The sequence below is a fragment of the Phaenicophaeus curvirostris genome, chromosome 20 (genome assembly GCF_032191515.1).
Source record: "Phaenicophaeus curvirostris isolate KB17595 chromosome 20, BPBGC_Pcur_1.0, whole genome shotgun sequence".
NCBI classification, from domain to species: Eukaryota; Metazoa; Chordata; class Aves; order Cuculiformes; family Cuculidae; genus Phaenicophaeus; species Phaenicophaeus curvirostris.
In genome coordinates, this window is record NC_091411.1 from 9,124,453 (window position 1) to 9,142,009 (window position 17,557).

The following is a 17,557-nucleotide window of genomic DNA, read 5'->3' on the forward strand; positions in this document are numbered from 1 at the left end:
TCTGCAAGGACGAAGTGTCTGATGTTTCAGGTCCCTCCAGGCTCGGGTGGTTGGGTGGGTAGGGGAAGGGGTGGCTGTGCCTGGTGCTCTGCTTTGGGTCTGGTATCAGCCCTCAACTGAAAACAGCTGAGCTGGAAAGTTTCTTGTGCTGCTTAGGAAACACTGACATTGGACATTTGCAAAATCTTTGTTAGTCTGTATTATTTACATCAAGAAAATACATAAATAAAATAGTAAATATCTCACAAAAATACAGATTCTGTTAATTAGGCATGACAAACGAAGCCCCTTGTGCTCAAGCTGGTCAAACTCTCATGGAGGGGATGACTTGGGTCCTCCTGAGCTGGGGCAGGTGACAGCCCGGGTGATGACACGGCCCGAGAGTTCAAGGGTTTCTTGAGGGTTGCAGCCCAGACAAGTGTTTCTCCAGTGAGAAGCACGGGTATGTAGCAAACTGCAAGGGCTGATGGTGGAAAGGTGAAGACTCCAAGGAAGAAAAGCCTGGGACGTGCACTGAGCTGGTGGGAAAAGATGCTGGTATCCCAGAGGAAAATGCAGCAGGCAAGCCTTTTGGTTTTGGCTGCACCCCTCCATCACCCCAGGAGCAGAAAAGCAAGGGCCCTGCTCACCCAAGTGTCTCAGACGCAGCAGCAAAGCGTGGAGCAGTCCAGCCTGGCAGGGGTTCCCGTGCTCCCAGCCTTCTTGTTCTCCTTGGGCAGCAGCAGCACGAAGGCCATGGCCAAGGCGCAGTGGTAGAAGCTGTGAACGTAGGTGTAATCCCACTCCTGTAAGCAGAGAGAACGTTAGTGAGACCTGCAGGGCCACAGGAGCCGCGGTGTTGGGGGGCTTTGCCTTAGGTGCAAAACATTAGGTTTCTGCAAGTAGCCAAAAGGGGAGGAATAAAAAAAATTTCTGAGCCTTCTGCCTCTTTTTGCTGTCAGAGAAGAAAGGATTTCCAGCCTTAAAAGAAAAAACAAAGTGGATTTAACACATTCCAATTTGCACATTTCCCAATTCTTGAATGAAGTGTTTCATTACCCCGCAAAGGACGCGGCGGCGAGGCTGGGGCGCGGGGGGAGGCAGTTGCTGCTAAGTGACGTTTTTATGTTCTGCTAGAATTTGCAATTACTAAATGCTTTGAAAAATAATCCTTGGGGATGACTGCGAGGTTGTATCTAGCATCTCCCAATACACAGAGCAGCCGTAACAGCGGGGCTGAGCGCAGGCGGGACCGGCAGCTGTGTCGGGGGGTTATCGCCTTCCCCACACGGGACAGATGGACCCTTTCGCGCAGGACGGATGGACTGGCTGGCGGCGAGAGCAGAAGGTTATAAACATGAGATCAAGTGCCTCTGGGAGTCAACTGAGAGTCTTGTCTTTGGCGTGAGCCAGCTTTGGATCCGGCAATGCCTGGGTTGTATCCAGTCCCTGCCGTGGCTCGGCGAGGTGTCCTTAAGTCACCCATGCCCGGTTTCCAAAAAAATCGCACTTGTGTATCACAAGACCATTTTGAGCACCATTTATGGATGAAGAAAGAGTGGTTTGGGTCCTCGCGACTCGCTTAATGGGGGAAAAAGAGAGCAAGCACCACCCTGCATGTCACACGCTGTCCCATCTGTCCCTGTCGACACTGCAGTTAATGGGGACAAGCAGAGAGGGACCCTCCTCCCTGCCATCAGAGCACGACAGGCCAACCCTGGAGACCAACATCTAAGGTGGATTTTGTCCAAGGCTAGATGCAGCACAGCAGTGTGAAGGGGGAGGTCTCCCTTTCTTTCACAGAAAGGGTCATTGGGCACTGGCAGAGGCTGCCCAGGGAGGGGGTTGAGTCCCCTTCCCTGGAGGGGTTTAAGGGACGGGTGGACGAGGTGCTGAGGGACATGGTTTAGTGTTTGATAGGAATGGTTGGACTCGATGATCTGGTGGGTCTTTTCCAACCTGGTGATTCTATGATTCTATCTTGGCAACATCTTTTACACCTTGTGAAGTCAGAGTGCTTGAATGCCCAAACAGGTACCTCAAAGAAGAACCTCAGCATCAGTGCTAATGCCCCAAAGCAGAAACCAGGACCGATTTGTTGAGTGTAGACGCTCTTGTCTGGATACAGCCCTTTCTTCTCTTTCATCTTTTGTAGCTGGAAGGAAAGAGAGAGCACACCAATGGTATTTACCTGGTTTTAGCTGGCTGTTCCACTTCAAAACATCCCATGAATGCTGAACTAAACCCATGCAAAGCCCACAGACCATGCAAAGCACCTCTGCCTGCATGCTGCAATGGGTCTTTCTGCTTCATTCCTGGTCATGATGCTATTTTCTTAATATTCTTCCCCCAAAATAGTGTCTGCTCTATGTGGCACACATGCTGCAGCACGGTGCCCAGCTGTCCCAGGAGCTGCCAGGCAGATTCCTTCCCACTTTATCACCACATTTTATGCACACCCTCCACTGGTTCCGGGGCAGTTTACCAGACCCCTCTGCCTCTGAGTAGCTGTAAAAGCTCCATAAATACGTTCCTCCTGATTAGAAATGCAGGGACAGGAGATATGGTAGATTGCTCAGACCAATTGAATCTGGCATTTATCACAAGGGCTGCTTGCCTGCTTTCTGCCTGGGTTCAAAGAGAAGTGCTGTTTAATTACCATGAAAGCCTCTGCTGCAAGAGCTGGACCTCAAGGAGGAAAGTGCTGGCACAGGTCAGACCCCTCCGTGCAGGGCTCAGCCCCTTCCCCACTACAGGCATCCTGCAAAGCCCCGGCACCGTGCCCTTCCCTACGTACCCATTTCACAGTTATCACCAGGACGGCTGTCCCGATGGGTCCCGAGTAGACGCCGTAGCCCCAGCGGTCGTGGTAGATCCTCACGGCAATGGTGAGCACGCCGAACATGACGAAGGTCGATCTCTTTGGCTCATCAAACTCTGCCAGGGCTGTGGAGCACCAAGCACAGGGAACATCAGCTCATCCATCCCTTTCCTTGGCTGCTCCCCTATAGCCTTGCCCAGGTCTGTCCTGTCTGCCCTGGGGCTCTTGGCACTGCATCCAGGTCTGGTTTGACCTTCTTGTGCCTCACAGCTGGGGAAACTGAGGTAAATGAGGTGCTGAGGGACGTGGTTTAGTGACTGACGGGAATGGTTGGACTCGATGATCCAGTGGGTCCTTTCCAACCTAGTTATTCTATGATTCTAAATGGGGGTGAAGCAAACTCTCCTGAGGCATCTGAGTAGTAGAGCTGATTTTAGGGGTGTTATATTCAGTGTTGCCTGCAGAAGCTAAAGGAGATTTCCTTCTTGAACTTCCCTTTCCTGCCTTGTCGGACACAATTAGAAAGCTGCTTCAACTCCATGAGCCCATCATTATCTTGGGTCCATCCTGCATCCCCAGCTCTCCCAGACTCCCCATCACCCCGCTCGGGTAGGACCTCACTGTCTGGATCCAGGGCTGGGCACCTGCCTGAGGTTTGCAGGCTGGAAGTCACCAGCGTGAGTAAATGATTAGAGGCTTTTGTTTAGCACAGAATGGGGTAATAACTGATAAAAGTTATGGATCCCAGTGGGCTCCATGCTTTTCCAGCTCGCACAGCTGTGTTATGGCTGTCCCGGATTTGCATTCCGGGAAGCGTGCCCGAGGGTCTGTGTCCGCACATGTGCGCTCGGGCTTTACAAGCCACAGCGAGAGGCTTCCCTGGGCTTCAGTCACCACACCTTCCATGTCCTTGGATCGTGGTTTTATAGGGAGTTTGGCTAAGGGATAACGTCCGCATTTTAATCTCTGTTTTTCCCTCTGGGTCGATATTTTAAACATCGGAGTCCGGGATTTGTATTTTTTGCAAGGTTTTTGAATGCAGTAATGAAGCAATCAAGTTGAATTGTGCTGCAAGGAGCCAAAGTGTCTGGATGGGCTCTGACCTACCCTGACACTGCTGCTATCTACTGCAAAAACCCCTTGGAGATCATTTGCCTCGTTGCCTTTGCTAGCCAAGCAGGGAGAGCGCTGAGGTGCCATGGACAGTGCGGGAGCCCACACTGGGATTCGTGCCTTGGGGGAATAGAACAATTTATACAGTTAATATTTTCCCCTTTCCTTTTCCCCTGCACAGAGGATTTATCCCATTGCATCCCCTGGAAAAGGATGCTACTGTGAAGGGAGGAGGGATGGGGCTGTGACCAATGGAAAGGGCTCCTCGAGTTCCCCATCCCAGGAGTCAGAGGTCTTGCACCATCCCTGGAGCCGTGAGGGGCAGAGGGGAAAGTCTTGTGAGAGCTTTGGGGCTGTTCATCAGCATGGTGACCCCAGCTCAGCACCAGAGACCTGGGGACCTTGCCTGGCTGGAGCAGGGACTGGATGTGTGACTGGTAGAGATGATCCAAATCTGCTGAGCAAAGCCTTTGCTGTTGGAAAGGACTGTCTCCTCCCCACACCCGACTCTCTTCTCCGGTCAGAAATAAGTCTTTCCAAAAAAAGATGTTGACAAAGTGGGAAAATAATAGGTTTGAGGTTTTCTTCCTTCTTTCCTACTGTCAAATTTATTTTCATTTCTATTGTACCTTATTCAGCAGCAAATGAGGAACCAAGAGAGAAAAAAAAGAGAGTGAAGGGAATGTGGGAAAATGAAAACTGAGTAATACAGCAGAGGTCAGGACTTTTCATAAAAAGGAAGTGAAATATATTTCTGCTTTTTCTAAGGAGATCTAATATTTCCCGTCAGCCCAGACTAGGCTTTTGATAAACTAGGAAGATATATTTGTTTTGACTAAACCACTTTAATTCACGTGCTACCAAGGGAAGTGGCAGATTCTGCATTTGTTAATGCCCCCAAGTCAGGACAAATCAAACCAACGGGCTTGGGATGGGGAACAGGAGGAGAAATGGGAGATTCTTTGTTCCATGAGGACTCAGACTAAGTCATCTCACAGTACTGTCCTGCCTTGAACTAAAGCACAGGGCTGCATGTGTTACTTGCCAATCTGAAATAAATAATCCTGCTGTTGTAAGGACATGCAGAAGAGCTGGGGAAGGCAGAGGAGCACCCGACTAACACAAACACCAGGCGCCAGAGCTCTGTTTATCTCTAAAACATCCTCAGCCACCACTCAGGACAGTTTTCATGTGTGTCTGGACCCCACGGAGTGCAATGACTTTCCAAGGCATGAATGATATAGAAATGGATTAAACCAGAGCACAGGCTGACTTCCCTAAAAGACAGCTCAGACCTAAGTCTCGCTGATGGGAGCTCAAAGTCAACAACATTTCTGGGGGCTGCGATGCTGACAAGTCCTACCTGACCTGCAGACGCTGGTGCTACGTAGGAACCACGACAGACCACCAGTGCTTACCCATCAGGGACACCCAGATGGACAGAGCTGTTCCATAGATGCTGAAGTACTCCAGGATATCGTAGCGCATGAAGCACAGCACTGATAAGCCAGGGCCATCGCATGCATGGAAAATCTATTAAAAAAAAAAAAAGCATTAATGAGGCTGGTTCATAGAGTTATGGAATGGTTGGACGGGGCCTTAAAGATCTCCCAGTTCCAACCCCTGCCATGGGCAGGGATGCTTTCCACTGGATCAGGGGCTCCAAGCCCCATCCAGCCTGGCCTTGAACACCTCTAGGGATGGGGCAGCCACCACTTCTCTGGGCAACCTGGGCTAGTGCCTCCCCATCCTCACAGGGAAACATTTCTTCCTAAGATCTCATGTAAATCTATTTCTCTACCCACAGACTGCTAAGGTACAGTAAAACACTTCTGGGTTTATCAGTTTGTTTGAAACAGACTTTTGGCGGCTGTTGAGAGGATGGCCAGCCAGGAAAAGGACAGTCTCATACATCCCAGAGTTATTGATGTGCAGTAATGAATATATCTGAGATATAAAGTCACCATTCCCAATTGCAAATATCCTGAGAATCAGCATTCTTCTCTCTGAGTACAAATTATTTGCGGTTGAGCTTTAGTTTGCTTCTTGCTCTGTGCCAGAATTTGCAATCTGATGACCAAGCTGCTTTGAGCCGAGCCCCAGGCGGCGCGGGGATGTCCTCTCCAGCAGAAGGAGGACACTGAGGTTATGGTTCTAATTGCGAAAGATTCTTGTAAAACAATTCAAAATGGGTGTCCTGATGAAATGTGTAGACGTGCCAGGTCACTGTCCAGGCTAAATAGAGTCTGAATACTGGGGAATTCACTCATTAGCGCATTCCCTTAAAAGCCGCTGGTTCCTGCCCATTAGCTCATTGATTAGGTTATTTGCAAAAAAATCCCATTGTCATGCAACATAGATGCAAACCAAGCCAAGAGAAATTTTCCAGTGCAGTCAGGGGAACGCTCCCAGTGTTTGCCTGGCGCTCGCTCTTCCCTCTGAGCACTCAGCTCTGCAAGTTTTCTAGTGGTAGCACCAGCGTGCTTCGCTGTTTCTGAAGAAGTCCCTTCACCGCTTGGCAGGACGCCCTTGGAACAATCCTCGCTGTCATGGCCCAGCAGGGATGCTGATATTATTTATAATGGGAATTGCTGCAAGTCCTTTGGCTCAGTGTAGCTTCTAGAAAAGATTGCACCACGGCTGTAATTCTTTTCTCTGCTTGAGCTTGGGTTCGAGGAGTCTGGAGGCAGGGGGAAGAAAGGGTGGAAGGCAAAGGGTGTCTTTCTGGCTGATGTCGCAGCACTTGTCTGCGATGGACATATGCTTTCACCGCACTGATGAGATCTCCTGAGGGAGGAGATGCTACAAGAAAGGCAACAGCAGCAGCTGCTGCCCTTCCTACCCCCTCGACCACGCTGGCAGCTGCCTTCCCTTCTCCACACAGATATTTTGCCTCTTCAGTCTCTTCGGTGAGGACCTGTTGCACCTCCCGTTGAAACGTGCCAGTTTTCCTATTGACTTCTCAGGGAGGTGGGCCAGACGCAAAACTGGTGCAAAACAAAATTGTAGATGCCTATCTTCCCTGGGGAGCTTGGGGTGCTCGGCTGGGATGTGTTTATTAACTAACCCTGTGGGTTTTGTGGAACTGGCAGAATTATACCCCCAGCGTTGTGAATTAGAGATTCAAATGGTGGATCCTTAGGAAGAAGAGACTGGCCTGGTCAGAGCTCTGCAGCTGTGGAAGAGCTTTTCACACCAGGAAGGTCCTTAATATACTCCCTACCTTGGTTTATCTGGCTCCATACGAGGGACAATCCTCATGAGATGCCTTGAGATGGGTAGGGAAGAGAGGTAAATGCAATATTGACTGGATTGCTGGGCTGTTTCCTCCATATTCGTTGGCAAATTGTCATCATCAGGTTAAATAGATGATTTTTCCCAGTGTAAATGCTGCTTTAGATACTCAACCCATGTGTGTATGGAGGCATTTAGCAGCGATACAAAACGTAGGGCAGATTACTGCCAAGACTAGGACTATGAATTCTTTTGTATGAGTACAGACAACTGACTTTCTCCACTCATTATTCCCATGCGAGGGAAGGCAGGGCTATTCTGAGCCCAGTGAAATACACATTTTCAAACCACTCTGCCAGGGTGGAGGGTTAATAATTGTTTTTCTTGATAGCTCAGCACCATGTAAAACATGCTTTCCCAGTGCAGAAACCCCCCTGACTCCAGCATTGCTCCCATCACCAGTCAGCAATTGCAAAATCAATAATTCGACTACGTGCTTTTGGCTAAAAAGACAAAAGCATAGCAAGACACTCTGAATACAATTTAAACTCTCAATTCAGCACGGCCACTTGCCATGTGTAAAACAAAGAGAAAAATTGTCTCCCAAACGCTGCTAGTCAATCAAGTTGCTTTGCACCCAGACACTCAACCTCACAGCCGTAAAACACCATTACATCTATGCAAGGGCACCCCTTAGGACATCCTAAACTGAAAATCATAGAATCATATAATAACCAGGTTGGAAGAGACCCACCACACACGGTGGGAAATAACTGAAAATGGATATTTTGGGGGTCATGCTCAGTGCTGTTGGGTGAGATTCAGCTGCCCTTCCCAGTGGAGACCTCATGCTGGGAGCATTCAGGGGTAGGAAGCACACAGAAGGGGTTATGGAGATATCTTACCGCCACAAAAAACATGGTGAAGAAGTAAACCATGGCTTCCATGTGGAAGCGCCGCTTGGCTGCGATGCTGATGGTGGGGAGGAAGACCAAGGTGCTGATGGTGGGCAGAAGGAGCTTGGCCACCAGCGAACCCATGGGTGCCTTGCGGTCCGGTGGCTCCAGGCGATGGGGTCTCTGCAAGTGGATGGTGACAATGGAGAAGAGAGCAGTGGCGAGGGTGCTTTAAAATTTAAATGCCCTGCCCTGGCTGTGGATAAGGAACAGCTGCTGTCTCCACAGCCGCCTCCCTTTGCTCCTGTCTCTCTCCGGTGTTGGAATTCTTGATACAGCTGGCACCTCCCGGCAGCAGATGCTCTGTGCCCTGATATTGCCCTGGGAGTTTCTAAAGGAGAGAAGGGGAATGTTGTCCTTGCACGCCTTGTGCTGGGTGTTGGATCTGGGTGCACAGTGGGTGAGGACTGTGGGTTTGCTCACTCCCCACGAGGACACCGCGACTCTGCACCAAGCCTGGGTCGATGCTGCTGGAGGGTGGGGAGAACTTGTCCACTGCTCCGTGCTGGTAAAAAGTAGGGAAGAACTGGTACGTGGCAGGTACCAGGGGGATTTAAAACAGCAGGATGTATCCTGCTACTTTTGCTATATCTAAGAAATACACTCCAAGCTCCAAATGTGCCTTTTATTCCTCTGTGAGGGCAAACTTGGAGGGGGTGGCCCCTCTCTAGGGGAGCACAGGCACTCAGGACCTTGCATGATGCAGGATCTACTGCCTGCTACACATGCCTATGTGCCCTCACATGCGTTTGAGTGGAGTTAAATGCAGTTAAGTTTCTCAGCCGGGCCCTCGGGCTTTGCAGCATGGACACCTCCAGAAGATCTGTCTGAAATTCAGGAGCTGAGCATCTCTGAGGTGGAGGAATTTGAGCAGAACACCATGCGGTGCGGAAAAGCAGGAGGAAAGGAGATCGAAAGCCAAGCAGCGTTTGGGCTGCTAATCCACTCAGTGGCTTCTCTCTTTTATTATGACTTTTTATTATATCACTGCTGCTCCCCTCCTGGGTTAATATCTTTTCCTCGGAGCCTCGCAGGGATTCTCGGCATCTTTTTGGTACAGCTGTTCCCTGGACGCAGGAATGCTGCGCTTAAGCAACAGCCTTTGTGGTTGTGGATTTGGGGAGGAGGCTGCTAGCTGAGATATGAGCCACCAACTATTTCTGAGGCTGATCGGACGGGCTCCCCTGTGCCTTTGGAGGGGATCTGGTGGAAAGGCGGCCATGCAGGGAAATAAAATGCTCTTTAAGCCACTCCAGCCAAGTTGGAAAGGGCTCGGAGAGGGGGAGTTGTGTGTGCAAGGAGAATGGCACGACAGCATTAAAGCACTGACCCGAGAGGGCTGTGCTGAGAGCCTTCCCCGGACACAGCTGAGATGAGGTGGCTAGGGCTCCTGTTTTCAGTTGATTTTGCATGAGCCATCCGCATCGTCTGGCTGGCTGCAGGCAACATCCCTCTGCAGAGCACAGGGGCTCCACACTGCCCACACCACGCCTCCAGCCACCCTCCTGCCTGGATAAGCCGTAAACTTACCGCAAATCCCTGCAAAAATGAATATCCACCAATAAATAGTGAAAAAATCTGGTGTCCCTATTAACCATGAAAATTAATCCCTCTGAGCCAGCACATAAATACCCTGTTTCTCCCCAGGCATCCAGCCCTGAGTGGGAAGCGGAGCCAAGCACCAGCACGCCCTGAAGTACCCTGTTCCTTTTCTGTGCCATAGCCTCAGACATATCCATTATTCCATGTTTTTCTTGCATGAGCTGCTTGGACCAAGGAAGGTGCTCAGGGCCACTGTGTGCTGGATGGCAGGGCTTGTCTCCAGGAGTTTTTCGAGTGGGATTGGGGTCAGCCGGTTGCACAAACCACTCTGGACTCGTAGCTAGGTAAACCGTGTCTGCCCTGCTTCTCTGGCCATGAGGTTGGGGTCAGAGAGGCAAAAACAGCTCAGAATTTGTTAAGGAGGGCAAACTTCCACGTCTGGGTGCAAAGGAGCCCCTCACCCCCTCGTGGGACCATTTGCAAGGACAGGGCAGTTGCGCAACAAGCCATCATTTGTGGGGACATGCAAGGATGGTGGCATCAGTTGAAAGGTATGATCAACCCGTTGTTAACTGCATTCCCCCTCTCCCCCATCCTTTATCCAAAATCTAGCTGAAGTCCATTGGAAAGGAAACCCCGTTGACTGCTGGATGCAGCAAGTGCCAGCGCTCCCCCGAGCAGTGAAGTGTTGGAGCTCTCAGGAGCAAGAAAACATTCCACAGGTTGTTGGTTTCTTTCTTTTTTTTCTCTCCCAGCTGCACGCCCTGGGCTGGCGTTTGGTTTGCAGCCAGCGCTGTAGGCATAGAGGGAAAAAAACCACCCTGGCTTGCACACGTGTTCCAGCTATTATTGCAAAAGAGACCCCAAAGTGAAGTGGGAGGCAAGGGGCAGGCTCTCCTGTCGGGAGCTGCTGCTTAAAAGGTCTTTGTTCAGGCTGCAAACAAACCACAGCGCTAGACGTGGGCTTTGCAAACCTTCCTGGGAAGGGACCCAAGTAACAAAGGGCCAGGACTTTGTTCCTTCTCTCCTAAACAGGTAGGAAATGTAGAAAGAGCAAATTTCAGCTCCTGCATTTAAGGGCTTCTGGAAAGCAAATTTTAAATCTACATTCCACTGGGCTAATTTTGTGTGGACCGGAGTGCACGCAGGAACAGTGATATATATGGCTGAAAACTGGTTCCCAGATGCCAAAACCAGGTTCTGGTATGCTCTCCTGGATCCTTCCAGGGTAACGTTAACCAGGGCTTTCTGTAAGCACTTCTACCCTTTCAACTCAGACATTGCAGGGAAAGAGAGAGACATGGATAGTTTTGTTCTATTTTTAATGTGAGGGTGGTAGTTTGGAGCGGTACGTACTGGAATAGAGGAGGAGGGATCTCTGCTGGTTTATTGAGAGTCTATTCTCCTTGAGATAAGCGTAGGATGATCTTTCATCTGTGTCACGTAGACTGCAGTGGGATTGAAAGCCGCTCCTTTGTGTGTCCTCAGTCACTGCCAGGTTTGAAATAACGGTGGTAGCGACACTGAAATGGAGAGTCAAGGTTGCAGCTTCTATATGGGCTTGCAGTAGGAGCACTGGTGTGAGCAGGTACACATGGACAGCTGCACCAACTCAGTGAAAAGTGTTAGTTATCATTTCCAGAGCTTGATTTTTTTTGTAACGCTGATTCCTGCACTCTGGACTCAGGGAAAACAGTGAAAAGCTGGACGTTGTGTGCTTTCAGCAGGACAATGGGCAAGAGCTGTGGCTCTGAAGCAGCACAGGCAGCCTCGAGGAGCCCTGAGTGGTTTGATGTGCACAGCACCATTCAGCTTGCAAAGATTCCTTGTTTTCTTGCTGCTCTGTCTTGAGAAGTTGATCAACTAACATGGTGTGAAAGGGCTTGATGCAAGCATGGAGTAGCCTGTAGGCGTGAGCCCTTCCCTGCCCAGCTGGAGACGGGACGGCTGTAGCACCTGGTTAAAATACCTCTTATAACCTACCGCAGCCTGTGATCAGAGCCCTGGCACTACCCTGGTGTGATAGCGCTTTCTGGATAGCTGAAATCCATATGGAGGCCCTGGCACGAGGGACCAGGAGCCCAATAAACACAGAGCCACCAGCTGTGCCTGAGCCCCTCGCGTGGCCAGCGCTGCAAATCCAGCTCTGATCAACCGCGGCTCTCACCCGCTCCCGTCCCAGCCCTGCCAAACCACCTGCATCCTTCTTTTTTTTTATTAGTGGAATAAATTGCCACTTAAAATATCCATTCTCCGTATGGCTCCATTTTAGACAGCTTTATCTGAATGCTTGCCCTTAAAAAAACTCCCTCTTCCCATCTCCCTGTTGAATAAACCTATTATGCATATTTCCTGCTGGTATCCTTTTTTCCTTAGGGATTTTTTCACTCTTCCCTTCTCCTCTACCCTGCCATGGCTTATTATAAGCATCTCACCTTGAATGGTGAGGACATTTCATTTCTCATCACCAGGTTTCCATTGCTCGTACCCTTCGGGTTCTCCTGGCTGCTCGGGGTGGCCATCCTGCTGCTAAATTTGGGGAGGTACTGCAGGGGTTTACTGCTTGTTTCATGGTGTTTAATGAGTTTATTTTTTACAGTCACAACTCCTGGAGCCCAGTAATGATGTGAAGGTCTCAGCTCTTGCCTTGTTGGTCAAAAAAAAAATGGCATTTTGCAAAGAGAAAAGCTTGAAGTTGTGATGCTTCAAGGCTCAAAATTCAGAAGGGAATGAAACCAGTCTTAAGGTTTTGGGGCGTCTGACTCATGATTTTTGGATGCCTGTGGTTGGCAGTGCTGCATAGCTGATGTCCCTCAGCACAGCACTGCACAACTTCTGTCCGAGGCTCATTCCATTAGAAGAAAAGGCTTTGTACTTCTTTTTTATTAATCATTGCGCAGCTAGGATTTCAAAGCAAGCCTCACTTGTCTGGAAGCTCCAGGAACGTGTACTCTTTGGGGACAGGTAAAACTGAAGTGAAAGAAATCTGCAAAGAAAAAAGAGGCTTTTAAAGTCTTTGAAACTCTACGGCCACGACCGTACCTGGGGTCGCTGTGGTCACTTGTGGCTTTCAAACTGCCCAGAGGTATTTCTTTAATCGGAATCTGATGGTGAGAGCAGCTTGGTGGCTTTGGCTTCTTCGCTTTGACTTAACATTCTGCAAATCTCCATGGATGAAACCCTCACGCTAATTTGCTACAAATCACTGCTCTCCACGTTGGGTGGAGGCAAGCAGAGACGAAGCGCCTTGCCCAACACTGCGCCGTAGGTCACTCAGCAAGGGACTGCGACTCTCTCTTAAGGACAATTTCTTTGGTCTCCTTGTGCTTGTTTTAGTTACTTAGTGGTAGACCATAGAGATGACTCTTGAGAAGAAGGTAGGGCTGGCTGCCAGGGACTTTTTCAGGGGCTTTGCCACGTTTTGATCCCCCTGGCGATGTCCCAGCCACGCAGGGCCCTCTCCCACTCCACGGCTGGTTTAAATCTGCCTACTCCATGCTGGGAATGCCTGGAAATAATGTGTGCGGCTGTGCAGAAATGTTGAGCAAACGGCCCCTTCTGTAGGCAGTCTCAGAAAAGAAGAAATGTGTTTAGTCATCTTGCCCTCGAGCGAAGGTGAAGCTGCTGGGGGGTCCTGGGCCAACAAACTCCAGACCATTCCGCTGTTCCTCCTCCAGACTGTTTCTCCTGGACCCGATCAGGCATTCTGGTGGCTATGACAGAGCCATCCTGTCTGCCACGCTGTCATGAGGGCTGAGCCAGGAAAGGGCTAATTTTTCTGGGAAAGTGGTGCTAGAATGCTGCAGCTCATGGCCGGGCTGGTCCATGGCTCTGGTTCACTGAGAGCAGGTCTTGCATTACACTGTTCATGGAGAACCTGCTCTAGGACTGGGCTTGGGGCCTGGCAGATGCAGGGCTCAGCTTCAGCAGTTTAGAGGGCTGGTGCTTGAGTTGGGATGGGAAGGTGCCCGGTGATGGGGGCCACAGCTACACGGTCGATAGCTTGTGCCTGGATCAGAGCTTACAGGCCTTATGAGGAGTGGCTGGGGGTGCTTGGCCTGGAGAAGAGGAGGCTGAGGGGAGACCTCATTGCTCTCTACAACTACCTGAAAGGAGGTTGTGGAGAGGAGGGAGCTGGGCTCTTCTCCCAAGGGACAGGGGAGGACGAGAGGCAATGGCCTCAAGCTCCTCCAGGGGAGGTTCAGGCTGGACATTAGGAAAAAATTTTTCCCAGAAAGGGTCATTGGGCACTGGCAGAGGCTGCCCAGGGAGGGGGTTGATTCACCTTCCCTGGAGGTGTTTAAGGGACGGGTGGATGAGGCGCTGAGGGACATGGTTTAGTGTTTGATAGGAATGGTTGGACTCGATGATCTGATGGGTCTTTTCCAACCTGGTGATTCTATGATTCTTTGCTCCATATCAAGGATGGAGGTTCTTCTACTGCAGCAACGGCTGCTCAGGCAAAGGGACAACCCCCCACTCTTCTCAGGGTGAGAGAGGGCCTGATTCTGCAAGATGCAGAGTGCCTCCCCTTGGCTTAAAGCCCCAGCTCCTGCTACGCAGAGACAGTGCCCAGCCCAGCACTTTGTTGAACTCATTTCAGCCAAGGAAACTCCTTTCCTCTGCAGGCATTTCTCCGGCCAAACCAGCAGCCAGTCGCCGGCAACTCTCTCCCGGCTGGAAGAGGTTATTTTGGAGTGTCTGTCGCTCCTTTTATTTGCGCTCTGAATTATGCACGGCACTGGTTTTGGATGGAAAGCCTGGCAGCTGCCTGCTGGGATGGCTGCCGTGATTCTTTTGGGGTGGCCGGTGAGGTAAGAGGCCATTGCAGGGATGGGCATTGCGCCAGCAGCTCTGAGACTCCTCGTGCGATGCTCAGAGCTGAATGTGCAGTGCCAGGACCGCTGGGCTGCCTGGCTGAAGTGTGAGATGCATGGCTGGCTCAGGGACCCTTCCCCAAATCCTAAATTTCCCTGGGCAAGTCCGATATGAGCTGTTAGCGACCGTTCTTGGGTGGGAAAGCCTCTCACTGTCCATGCAGGTGCATCTTGTCTCAATTTACCCCGAGCCCAAAAGCAGTAAATAACATCTGCAAGTCATTTCTAACGCTTGTGCCAAAAACTAAGAGATAAAAAACGCTGTCGTCTGAGCCTGGCCATCTGTGATTAATGCCGTACCTGTCGGCAGCCTCGGCAGCAGCACTCACAGCACCAGGGGCTTTGGGGACTGCACTGGTCCTGGGGGCTTGGGGTGGTGGGACCAGGGGCTGGTCCAGAGTACTGGACCCATGGGGTTTGGACAGAAGCTCATGGTTTGGATCTGCTCTCCCATGCATATTGTTTTCAGGGCTGTTTTTGCTATGGCATCGCTCCTGCTGATTTCATGAGGACGGGCCGGGGCTGCGCAAGCCCCGCTGCTGCAGCCAGGGATAACACTGCGTGATTTATGGGAGCAATCAGTTGCCACTAGGAGCTGGTTAGGAATTTTCCGATGAAATGGGGATTGCGTCAGAAACCGCTGAGTCATCTCAACTGTTTCATAAAAAAAAAAAAAATCAAAATAAAAAAAAAAAATCCTTTGGCTTTGATGAACTTTTGGTGAAGAGCAGAGACCGAGTGTGTCTCGCCTGCTGCCGGCTCCCCCGGCGCTTGCCTCAGGGACAGCCTTCCCCAACCATCCTTCTTTCCTCCCCCTGATGCTCCTCAGTCCTGGGGCATCCCTGGAGCAGGATGGGGTGCGGGGTCACCCAAGGATGGGGTCTCCCAGGGTGCAGCCTCCTCCCAAACCCCGGGGCTGGTGGGAGCGCTGCGGGGATGCTGGGGCTCGCAGGGATCCAGGCTGCTCTGGAGTTTTCAATGTGAAATGTCTTCGTGCTTTTAAAACCTCTCGTGTTCAGACTTTTCCCTCCTGGTTGTTCCAAAACGGAAAGGGTTTTCTCCTGTGTGTCTCGAGCTGGGATATTTTGAAATGCAGAAGTTGGGTGAACTCAAGTGCTAAATTTTCCCAGTGTCCTGGTCACAGCCAGCCGATGGAAAATTGAAAGTTGCAAATCAACCTAGCTGGGTAAATTAAAACAGGCTGGCAGACATTTAGCCAAACAGAAAAGGAGACTTCATTTCCCATGTAAATTTTTTGGGATGGATTCTCCGCTCAGCCTCACAAAGCCATCCCTGGCAGGACTGGGTCCAAATTAACAACCCTGTGGGCCCGCAATGATATGAGGAACAGCTGAGAGAGCTGGGGGTGCTTAGCCTGGAGAAGAGGAGGCTGAGGGGAGACCTCATTGCTCTCTACAACTACCTGAAAGGAGGTTGTGGAGAGGAGGGAGCTGGGCTCTTCTCCCAAGGGACAGGGGACAGGATGAGAGGGAATGGCCTCAAGCTCCACCAGGGGAGGTTCAGGCTGAACATTAGGAAAAAAATTTTCACGGAAAGGGTCATTGGTCCCTGGCAGAGGCTGCCCAGGGAGGGGGTTGAGTCACCTTCCCTGGAGGGGTTTAAGGGACGGGTGGACGAGGCACTGAGGGACGTGGTTTAGTGTTTGATAGGAATGGTTGGACTCGATGATCCGATGGGTCTTTTCCATCCTGGTGAATCTATGATTCTATGATTCCTGCAGAGTGCTGAGCGCTGTGAAGGGATCCATGCCCCATGGTGGGAGCACAGCCCAAGGTGCTGCAGATGTGAGCTCCTGGCCCAGTGCAAAGGGTTATGGGGCTGAATGTTGCCACCAAGGGCCCGGAGCCGCTGGTGGCGACAACCAGGATAAACACTAATGATTGCCTTGAGTGCAGACCCAGCGTGTGGGGCCCTGCTGGGAGGACTGGTTTTGCCCTGTGCAGGGCAGGTCTGGCAGGGAAGGAGAAAAGGCGTGAGCTGAAGCATCTATGGTGTGATGAAGGACATCATTCAGGTGTGCTGCTCAAAGCTGCTGGGATCATAGAATCAAAGAACAGTTTGGGACAGAAGGGACCTTAAAGCCCATCCAGTTCAACACGCTGTCACGGGCAGGGACACCTCTCACGGGATCAGGGGCTCCAAGCCCCATCCAACCTGGCCTTGAACCCCTCCAGGGATGGGGCAGCCACCACTGCTCTGGACAACCTGGGCCAGGGCCTCCCCACCTTTATAGTGACGTATTTTTTCCTTTTATCTAATCTGAATCTCCCCTCTTTCTATTTAAAGCCATTATCCCTTGTCCTCATCCACCAATGCTATAACCCATCATAGAAGGTCACCAACTTTGTCAGGCACGGTTTGCTCTTAGTGAAGCTATTTTGGCTCTCACCAGTCACCTCCTTATTTTCCACGTGCCTTAGCACAGCTTCCACGAGGATCTGCTCCGTGTCTGCTGGGCACAGAGGTGCGACTGGCCTGTAATCACCAGGTCTTCCTTTTTTTCCCTTTTGTGTGATAGGGAGGGTGTGATAGGGAACGTGTGTCACCATGTAGGTGAGGTGCCTCGACCACATTTTACACGCAACGACCACAGAGAACAGACAACTTATATCGTATAAAGGTTACATAGACTGTGTCGTTTATGCTGCAGGCTTTTCTCTCTCTCTCACATGCACAGATCAGATACAAGAGCCCCTGACCCAGGGTCCCTGTTCCCATCCAAACCAGCTCTTCATGCTCACCAAGCCCATTTTCTCACCATCACTGCTCTCCTGCCTGGCAAAAAACTGTTTCCAGCAGCATGGCTGCTGCGGAGCCTTAGCAAATGACACCAAAAGCACAGGATCACAGGGATTCGTTTGATTTTCCAGCAGACGGTGCAATTAAACCCCTAACAAACGGTATCCATCCCCCCCCCACTTCCCCTTCCAGATGCAAGATGCGCCCCCGAGGTACCCGGGGGGTACCAGGAGCATTCAGGTCACCTCTCTCGGAGCCAGGGATGGGTAGGAGGG

The 17,557-nt window shown here is 50.9% G+C and overlaps 1 protein-coding gene across 3 annotated transcripts; it reads right to left on the bottom strand.

Moving 5' to 3' along the window:
- Positions 1-250: 250 nt before the first annotated feature.
- Positions 251-8,255, bottom strand: MYMK (myomaker, myoblast fusion factor). 3 transcript variants are annotated; one of them, XM_069873319.1, is made up of 6 exons: positions 8,053-8,255; positions 5,332-5,446; positions 2,777-2,925; positions 2,018-2,134; positions 630-785; positions 251-518 (listed from the first exon to the last, which is right to left on the bottom strand). In XM_069873319.1, the coding sequence occupies exons 1-5, from the start codon at positions 8,185-8,187 to the stop codon at positions 639-641; spliced, it is 663 nt and encodes a 220-aa protein (XP_069729420.1). In that variant the 5' UTR covers positions 8,188-8,255; the 3' UTR covers positions 251-518; positions 630-638. The 3 variants fall into 3 exon arrangements, with proteins under 3 accessions (XP_069729420.1, XP_069729421.1, XP_069729418.1); XM_069873320.1 differs by having other exon boundaries at positions 251-534; XM_069873317.1 differs by having other exon boundaries at positions 251-785.
- Positions 8,256-17,557: the final 9,302 nt, after the last annotated feature.

Excerpts from the sequence above, each read along its gene's own strand:
- MYMK (XM_069873319.1), bottom strand. The coding sequence starts at position 8,187 with ATGGGTTCGCTGGTGGCCAAGCTCCTTCTGCCCACCATCAGCACCTTG. Across the intron at positions 2,926-5,331 it reads CATCTGGGTGTCCCTGATGG|CCCTGGCAGAGTTTGATGAG; the intron begins GTAAGCACTGGT and ends GGTGCTCCACAG. Across the intron at positions 2,135-2,776 it reads TGGTGATAACTGTGAAATGG|CTACAAAAGATGAAAGAGAA; the intron begins GTACGTAGGGAA and ends CTTTCCTTCCAG.